At 34.0% G+C, this 9,936-nt stretch overlaps 2 protein-coding genes across 2 annotated transcripts; one reads left to right on the top strand and one right to left on the bottom strand.

The window, feature by feature from the left end:
- Positions 1 to 2,948: 2,948 nt before the first annotated feature.
- Positions 2,949 to 4,074, top strand: LOC142612457 (uncharacterized; the record flags this gene model as incomplete). Its single annotated transcript, XM_075784550.1, has 1 exon — positions 2,949 to 4,074. A coding segment is annotated over one exon (900 nt), but the record flags the coding sequence as incomplete, so codon positions are not given.
- Positions 4,075 to 4,319: 245 nt separating this feature from the next.
- Positions 4,320 to 6,238, bottom strand: LOC142612732 (1-aminocyclopropane-1-carboxylate synthase 6-like). Its single transcript, XM_075784873.1, has 3 exons — positions 6,128 to 6,238; positions 5,446 to 5,606; positions 4,320 to 5,333 (listed from the first exon to the last, which is right to left on the bottom strand). Exons 1-3 carry the CDS (start codon positions 6,209 to 6,211, stop codon positions 4,478 to 4,480), a joined length of 1,101 nt encoding a protein of 366 aa, XP_075640988.1. The 5' UTR covers positions 6,212 to 6,238; the 3' UTR covers positions 4,320 to 4,477.
- Positions 6,239 to 9,936: the final 3,698 nt, after the last annotated feature.

Below are 9,936 nucleotides of genomic sequence, written 5' to 3'. Positions count from 1 at the left end.
CAATCTCACTCACCCTTTTAATCAATACTTATTGAGTCAATATTTCTAAATGTCCCTCTCTCTCTCTCTCTCACTCAGTCTTACTCTCTGAATCTCCCTCTCACTTTTTCAATCTCACTTGCAGTCTCCCTCTCTCTCAGTTAGACTTACTCTCTCAATCTCCCTCCCACTGTCTTAATCTCGCCGTCAATCTCCTTCAAAGTCACTCTCACCTCCAATCCAAAGCCTCCCTTCTAAGTGTTCATTGAAATCAAAGTCACTCTCACTGCATTCTCAAATTCGTTGCCAAAGAGTTCAAAGATGCCGTTCTCAAATTCTTTGCAATAACCTTATTCTGACAGTATAGATGAAAAAGACTTCTGAAATGGAAACTATTGAGCACATAAATAAATGCATGTAGTTTGTAGATGGCATATAGTATAGTAGTTATAATTAGTTGGAACTGGTGTAATAGAAACGTGGTATTTGACTATTTTCACCGTGAGTTTGATGTGAATACAATACACATTCCAGATGGTGTACAGAATGTTTATGCGTAGGATGTTTACTATTATGTTTGGCTTTTGGAGAACTCTTTACTTTACAAATCAGAAGAAAGGATAACATCTTTTATGTATTTCTGAGTATTTCATTTCATAGACAAGGCAGTAATAAAGATCAAAGGGTGGTTTTTGTGATTCTAAAATTTTGTTAAGGACTCCTCTTTTTTTGGTCATATCCTTATTCCAAGCTGTTTAACTTTCATTCATCAAACTGAGTATTCTCATGTTTTTTGGCTGTAAAATTTTTAGTTCCAAGGGAAATAGTTGTTAAAATTTCTCATGTATAAGCTAAGATGTTCAAACTTTTAAATCTTTTCATTAATTTGAAAGGAAACACAGCTTGCTATCACTTAGGTCAATGGGCTGCTTCAAGAATTTCACTGGTTTAAATCAATCCTATGGATCTTGGTTTGTGGGTGATTATGTTTGTGAAAGTAGATGCTAGATTTTCACGATTACACTTCAAAATTTGCTTGTAGGAAATTTTAATTTGGAGTGGATATATTTAGCATCATCAATATGTGTTGTGAGATTGCAACCTACCATTATAATTCCTTTGTCTATTGTTACAGTTCCTCTTTACATTAAATAAATGCTTTTCTTTTTTCTTTTTTCTTCTTCTTTTTTAATTATATTGCTCTCATGTTTATGCTAGTTCTGTTATCATAGTCCAGTTAACAGAATGAAGGTACAATTGAAATTTATAGTGGTTTGGTTTTGATCAGAAACAAAATTCCTGTTCTGATTTTTCCCACTACTTTAACTTTTTATGATCTCTGTTTCCAAGTGAAAGATCCTATCCTTATACTTGTTCCTAGCTATTATCTATATGTGTTTATTTTTTCCTAGTTTCTATAACCAAGTAACCAAGCACTATAGAATTACCAAAAAAAAAAACCAAGCAGTATAGAATTTATGTGAAAAGTTTTCAATTTTGCTGAGAGAAAGTTATGGTTTGAATTGAGGTTGACCGTTGACGAGGCCCTTCTTTAGATTTGCTTTTCTGACTTTATTTTGATTAGTTGAATATTAATCTGAAATTTTAATCCATAACCTCAGATTTGCGAGAAGATTTTCCAAGTCAACTTCAACGCAATACTACTTTAAAAATTTTTGTTAAGTATCATGACTGCTGGTTCTTGGGCAAGTGATGTTTACTCTAAAATATTAATATCAGAAATTCATTCATAACTAACTTGTCAATACTAATAGAAATATGATTTTAATTAAAGAATTTCATTTACTGCTGAATGTATGAGCATGAAGCTATTGCTCACATTTGCATAATATTAACACTCAGCCTCTTAACCTCGTGCACTTGTAAAATTAGAAGTGTCTAGTTCACACTAATCATGGGGAGTTATTTGCCGATTAATTTGATCATTTGATTTTGAGGTGAGAGCAGCCAAGATTGCACAAGAAACAATAAGATTTTAATATTTTCTCTTTTGAAAAAAAAACAAAAAAACAAAAGCAAAAGACTGATGTATATTAGCCATTTTAATTTCAAGCAATCAAACACTTTTTCTTTTATTTTTTAAAGAAAAAAATATATACGGAGATGTTTAGTGCTTCATATGCACTAGACCCTATAAGATGCAGACATGTGACAAGTGTTGAACACATGACCACATCATTTTGGATCCAATGCACAAGACACTAGACCCAAGTCATATCCATTAAATGGAGGTTACCCAAAAACAAGCATTTTATAATCAATTTTAATTTAAACAACCTAATAATAATAATAATAGTCAAATAATTATAATCCAATTTAAAAATATAGAGTTTAAATTTATTTATTTTTACTTACCTAAAACTCTCTCTCTCAAATTGATAGATATCATATGTACTGCACAGTTTTAATCTTGGGACGTACCACTACATGGGATAGTATATTGTTTCTTTTTCTTTTCTTTATTATTATTATTATTGAAGGGGATAGTACATCTTTTTTTGATAAGATGACATATATTTCAATCTTTTATACTTTAATATACCCACAAGTTCTTAAAAATGCAACCAGATCTACTCTTTTCACGAAAACTCTCATTCTAATTATCAGGGGAGAATATCTAGGTGCTAAGCAACGACAAAATCAGCTTGGGCTATTTGGTTGTTTCTTTTGTTTCTAATTTAATGCTTTCAGGTCAGGAAATCACTGGACAAAAATACCGCAGGCTCTAATCCCCCAAGATTAGTATATATCCCAGCCAGGAGCGTTTACCACAATTGACCAGGTCTCAAGTGGTGTTAGCTTACTTATTGTGAGAGAGAGAGAGAGAGAATATAGAAAGCAGGTCACCTAATCTCATCACGCACAAAGATAGTGCAGTTAGCATGAGCTGATATCTTCCAGCACTAAAACGGTGGAGTTAGCATGTACTGTAAGTTAGTAGCTAATTTTTTCTATATATTTGGTACAAACTGGTATACTTCTATAGGGGGCATAGATCCAATACCAAAACGGTAGAGAAAGAATCGATAGAAAACTCGAACACAAAGCAGCTTCGGCAACCACCTTCTGTCCCTTTTCTTTGGAAAGTGAGGCCAGGAATACGTAAAAGAGACTGGAAGCCCGAGGCCTCTTCAGTTAAACCAGTTCCAAAACCTCCAGTCAAACTTGTTGCCTCAGTGCCCTTCTTGTGGGAGGAAAAGCCAGGCACACCGCTGCCCTCGTTTTCACAACCACCACAAGATTCAGTAACTCCAACCCCACCAGCAAATCTCATCAGCTTCCCTTCGCCTTCAGTGTACTCTCACAGCTATAGTGATGATTCATTTGAAGCAGATGTCGAAACATTCGGTTTTGAGATAGATGATACATTCAGCTCACCTCCCTCTCTCTTAGCAAATTGCCTTGTGTCAGTAACACCAATTTCTACTGCTGTTCCAGTAGAGAAAATTTCAGCGGAGGAATATAAAAGTGGCGAGCTGGAAACTCCTTCCTCACCAGCTTCCGAAACAGACAGTAGTACAAGCAGCCATGCAACTTGCACTGCAAGCCTTGTAGGGGCTCCTTTCTTGGAATGCCTCTTTCCACTGTTGCCACCCACTTCTGGCTTTCTCAACAAGGTTGGATGTTTGGAAAATGACTGCCAGGCTCCACTGGAACCAAAAAGTAAACATAATGATCGTCAAAGCAATAGTAGTGTCATGGTAAGGAAGGCCCCAACACTTGGAGAGCTGATAATGATGAGCAGGAGGAGGAGTTTGGAGAGAAAGGCTGCTCAAATGAGAAAACAGAATCTATCAATGGAAAAATTCAAGCTGTTGCTTCCTATTTGCTTGTCTCTAACTACCTGAAACTATATCTGGGCATTAGCCTACTAAAGAACAATTGGTAGGTATTATTAACAGCCATCTACCATCAATTAAAATGAGAATAAAAAATAGAAAGCAGAATTATACATATGAAGTTGATTTCTATTGACAACAAAATAATAAAACAAATGTCATATTTCTAATTATCTGTCATTTTGCATAAGGAATGTGAAAACAGCTTTTAATCTTGCCTGAATGCAACTATGACAGGATTTGACGAAGAACAGAGCATTTGGATGCTGCATCTTCATATCTGGCAGCAAGATGATGGAAGGATTACGCAGGAAGGGAATGCACTTGCCAAGACTGAAACTGATGTAGAAGAAATTCTACATGCTTTGTGGAAAAAGAAAATTCTGCAGTCAATTCCCACCATATAGTTCCCCCTTAAAATCATTGTAGCTTTTGTTTCCAGGACTTGAGGCTGTAAACAATTTACAAAATCTGCAATGTATCAAGATTTCAAACTCTATCAGAACTCCAAGAGAGACGACATCAAATTCATGATCAATGAGAAGCCGTCCATGTCTACAACCCTTTCTGAAACAACTGAGAAATTTACTTCTAATAGAACATGGCAATCAGCACAAATATAAATAATTCATAGTAATTTAACTTGAAATTTTACAAGTTTCAGCAACTTTCCTGATCCGTTCTATAACTATAACAACATCCTCTTGGGATAAAGTAGTAAAACAACACCGGAACCATCCTGGTTCTATGCAATGACAAGCAGACCCAGGAGTAACATTGATCTTAGCAATATTCAACAGCTTGTCCCATAATTCAAGTTCCACTTTCTCACTATAAGAGCTAATTAATCCACTCATATCAGCCCAACAGTATAAACCAGCACAACTCTGTGCACACTTGATTCCTAATTGTTTTAAACCTTCCACAAACAGATCATGCATTTCCCGTATCCTCTTCTTGTTGGTCTCAATGTATTCCTGAATGAATCTCGTATCTGAAACCATTGAAATTAGTAGCCGCTGGGTTGGAGCAGAAATGGAAGAAAACCTTGTTAACTTTTTAGCAGCAACTAAAACACTCTCATTAAATGAATAGATAACCCCCACTCTAAATCCGGGAAGAGCAAGGTCTTTCGACAGACCATATACTATATGAATTCTGTTTTTGTCGATATCTTCCATGTCAAGAATTTCAGCCATGCTCACAAACTTCTCACTTCCATACATAGACCCCGCAAATATTTCATCAGAGACAATATGGATATTCTTCTCTTGGGCAAAGTCCAATAGATTGTACAGGGTTTCCCGTGGTAACAGATTGCCAACAGGATTTGAAGGATTGGAGATGAGAATCCCGCGAACTTTAATTCCTCGTTTTCTTGTCTGATTAAATGCTTGATCAAGAGCAGTGATACTTATAACGAAGTTGTCAGTGCTACGACAGTGAACTGGTATTAGTTCCACTCCAGTTCGCCATTTCATATCCCTGTCAAAACTGCAGATCACATTCTTAATTAACTTCCACAGTACATTTGAGCATCAAAAAATCAAAGAAGGGGGGGTGATTCTTAGTGATTCAAAAAACGGTTTTATTCACAGAAACTTACCCAGGATAATATGGTGTGGGGACAAGAAATGCATTCCCAGGGTCAGCCAAGCAGAAACATAGTATCTCAAGAGCAGGAGTTGCCCCAGCCGTTAACACCATCTGCGATGGGTCAAACGAGACAGCTCTTCCCATGACCTGAGACATGAAATATGCCATAGCCTGCAAAGTCCAGGGAAAAAAAATGAAAATTGTTAAAAATAATAACACAGACAAATTATCACTAATCTTAAAAGTTTAAACTATTAGGAAACAATGAATTTAATTATTTAACCATTATTCTAACAAAGACAAACACAAACTCAATTCCTATGTCCAATTACACAATTGGTAGATCACTTGTGTACAGAAACAGTCATTATGAATGTCACCATCAGTAAAATACTTGGACATAATGTTCTTTTTTAAATACCGTAGAGAACCTTTCTAAAAAAGAGCCCTTTGAACTCTCCTCTAGCCAATAAAACCTACAACCAACCGACCCACCTTGCCAGGTAATCTAAGAGCATTCACCCTTGACGGGCTAAGTAGTTTATGCTCATGCAGTCGTGCCCAAAAGCAAAATGCATGGACAAAAAAAAAAAAAAGGAAAGAAAAAAACTTATCACTAATCTATTAATTGTTGTTCAATAATCAAAGCTTATTTGCAATTATTATAAATCTAAAAGGCGATTCACTTTTACCACTTTAAACTCCACCAATCCATCGGACGGTTGGTACGGCGCGATTCCACTAATACTTAAATTTCCCATTACTGAGTCCTTCATATTCTCCGAAAGCCATCTCTCAATCAAATCAAAACTCAGCTACAAATACAATCACCAAAAAACAAAAAATAACCATTACCACAAACCCAAAACAATTAATCAAAAAAGGTTAAAATAGTAAAATACTGACTCTGGTTTCGGACAAGCCGAGCTGGATAATTCCATTCGGATTATCCAACCTGTGGTACGGATCCTCAGAGACTCTATCCAACCCGATAGAATACGGCGAGTCGTTCGGTCTGGCAATCGAGATTGTCATCAGTATCTTTAATTATTAAATGTTTATACCTATGACATATAAAACAGAGTTAAGGCAAGGCTGATTAGCAAAGAAAAAAAAAAAAAAAAAAAAAAAGGCACAGGGTAGGCTTATGCTTATTGCTATCCCTAAACCCTAAATCAAATTTAAAAAAGATTTTAAACTTACCAGTAATGTTTACCTCCTGGAATATGCTTTTACAATCAATGAGAAATGAGAATGATCTTTTACTCTACTTTAAAATAGTAGTAGTGCAAGTGCAATAGTCATGAATCATTGCAAAACTTCCAAAAAAACTCTATAAAAGAGAGAGAGAATTTTAAAAAGAAAAGAGAGTACCATGTTGCAGCAACACCAGCCTTAATATAACCAGGGATTCTTTTTTTCTCTCTCAAGGCCTGCGCAAGCTCCTTTGTGCCTAAAAATTGAAAACATGAACAAAAAATGCATTTTTTACAACCAATACTACCAACACTGACAGAGAACAAACACCAACACTATCAGAGAACAAACACCTAAGCATTCTATCAAACACATGTTTAGCAATCTCAAGCATGGCCGAGCAACCATGAACATCACTCTCTTCCCTCTTCAATCTCACCGATCTAAACGGAGTAGAGCCTCCATGCTCCTCCACGGTGAACCTCAGCCAATACCACCACAAAACCCCAAACCCACTCACTGAAAATCACTCTCTTCCCTATCTGATACCACAACAGTAAGCTTTCTACCGCTATATTTATTTACAAATTCATTCAAAACAAATATCTACAATATAATTTAATAAACATACTTTGGTGTAGGAAACATTGGAGAATTATGAAATCAAGAAAAAAGTAGATCAAACTTCAGACAAAAACACATTTCAAGTTCCTGATACAAAACCATTAACAAACGCAAATAATGATGCAAGTGGATCAAAACAAGAAGACAATGATGATGTCATCCCATCAATGAGTTCTGCCTCTAATGTTGAAGATGTGGAACCAAATGACGATAACATGTTCCTTCAAGATCTGATCAATCATCGAAAAGCTACAAAACAAAAGTCATCAAAGAAGAAGAAGCTTCAAAGAATCAAAGACGCAAATGATATTGGAATTTTATATTTTCCGGCCTATATGAACGTATTTCAGAGTTGTATTATTTCTTCATATTGTGTCAAAAAAATCAAATCAAATACTTTCCTTCATTAATAATAAAAGCTTTTTGGAAAACCAAATTGTTATCCAATTAAGCATTACCACTGATAAAATCAATACCAGCCAGCAACTATAGCTACTTCTATTTCATGAAATATACTCATTTAAGTTTAATTACAAACTTCATTATTTGACAATCAAAACATCATCTTTTAATTTAACATCTAAATTAAACCACATCCTCCTAATCTATTAAAATATATATCTTTTTTTCTCATCTTTTTTTTATATATAAAAAACATGTGAAAATACAAACAATGTTGTATTTAAAAAAAAAATTAAATCTAATTCATTTAGGTGGATTTCATTTGATTGAGGAACCTAAATATACTACCACCAACTACTGTGCCAAAATCTTACCCATTACCACACATATACTGCTTTCAATAATTGATTCATTAGTAATTTTTAATATCAAATTTTATAACTGAATGTCGTTAGAATAATAAAAGGACCTCTTTATGTTGCTCAATAGTGCTGTAACTTAACAACCAAAATCAATATTTTATTTTACCTTTAAACATAATTTACAAATTTTTATTGCAAAGACTCATCAACATCCTCTGTTTTCGATTATCTAATAAATCAGTTCATGAAAGTATATTACCTTTCCATTTATTTCAAAACTTACACCATCCCAGTCCGAATCAAACATGAAGCTTTCAAATCATTTGCCTTTCACAACCAAATACTTCAATTATTTATGACAATTTCCCATTTAAAAATATAATGAACCTATCATCTCTTCTCCATAATATTTTAATATTCTTACAATTAAAATCATACAAATATTTTATTGTTATCAACTAAAATTATTTAAAAAATCTATAGTACGTCATCCTGTTTAAACATAATTTATATGAATCTATTAAAAAATGGTGGCAAGTATATCTTTCATTGTAAAAAGGCAAAGGTTGAAGAGGATGAAGATTGAACAATTCAAATGACTCCTACACTAATGAACATCACTTATACGCTACTTCAAGGTTTGTCTTCAAGCAGCCACGTGTTTATGTTATTACACCATATCATGGGACAAGATATAAATCTAAAAAACAAAATGACAATCACCAAAATTAATAACTTTGTCTTAAGTAAATGATGTGGACATTAATCAATTTGCAGCTATTTACATGTATTTAATAATACATTTTTTGGGTCCCTGCTGTATAGATATTGTCATAGGAACATTATAGGTTGTGCTATTTAGCATAAACAGATTATTAGGATAGGATACATATGTTAGTGTCTTTTGTCCTGTTTTATAGAGAGTTCTTTTCCCTATCTCTGTTCGTTTGGATGCCTCTCTTTCAGTTACTTCTGCCAAAATTCAATACTTGCTCATCAATAGATATCCAAAGGTTGTAAGTGAACTTTGGTTGCTTGCTATTCTCCTTATTCAAACAGTCAAGAAAATGAATAAACTTCCCCCCTTCTCTGCTCTGATTTCAAGAACAGAAAATCAACTCGCAGGTGGCAGGGTAATACTTTCTTAATTACTTCATGATTTGCCTAAATGAAGTTTCACATTTCTTCTAATTGGGAAGTAGTTGCTTTGTCATAATGGTATGAGCGTACTATACTTTTTCAGACAATAATTTAACTTGATTGGTATTTTTATTTTTTTCCTAAATTTTTAGTATTACATATACAAATTTTAGAAGTCATAATTTTTTTGGAATGAAATTTAACTTTTTAAATATGGGGATACAAAGTAAATTGAACTTGAACCAAATTGTAGGCATGAAAAGTATGTTTAAAGGAAAATAAATGTTTCTCAATTTTATAATATAGTATTAAAAAATGTATTTTTTTAGCACATTAATTTCTTAATATGTGTTCTTTGTTTTAAAAAACAACTGCAAATGATTCAATCAGTTAACCAAAAAAACAAAAGTTCTTCACCACATCAATCTGACTGGACTGCTTCAAAATCCTTTATTCCTTCGAAAAGATGAAGAAAAACTCATTTATCGATGCTTTTGGGCTAGAAACAAACGAGCACTATTTTAGATCGGAGCTCACAAATATTTTGTGCAAGGTAAAACTAAAGCAGGAAAAGAAATCCTTCTTCAAGCCAACAAAGAATGGGACAAAAATGCAAACTATGGTCTTGCAATTGCACTCTTATGTGAATCAGATGAGGAAGGAATCCAGCTACAATTATCAATTCTAAACCAACAAGATGGGAAACAATTGCTACAAAACTATCGACAAATCCTTCGACATACAACTTTTAGAACAAACACATTTTGCATCCCAAA

The sequence above is a fragment of the Castanea sativa genome, chromosome 10 (assembly GCF_040712315.1).
Source record: "Castanea sativa cultivar Marrone di Chiusa Pesio chromosome 10, ASM4071231v1".
Lineage (NCBI taxonomy): Eukaryota > Viridiplantae > Streptophyta > Magnoliopsida > Fagales > Fagaceae > Castanea > Castanea sativa.
Note: the sequence above shows the minus strand (reverse complement) of the source record. Positions and strands in the feature narration are given on the sequence as shown.

What these genes read in the sequence shown, in the direction of transcription:
- LOC142612732 (XM_075784873.1), bottom strand. Translation starts at nt 6,211, where the DNA reads ATGAAGGACTCAGTAATGGGAAATTTAAGTATTAGTGGAATCGCGCCG. An exon ending in GATTGGTGGAGTTTAAAGTG is followed by an intron (nt 5,607 to 6,127) that starts GTAAAAGTGAAT and finishes TGGACTTTGCAG; the next exon opens with GCTATGGCATATTTCATGTC. An exon ending in CCCACACCATATTATCCTGG is followed by an intron (nt 5,334 to 5,445) that starts GTAAGTTTCTGT and finishes TGTGATCTGCAG; the next exon opens with TTTTGACAGGGATATGAAAT.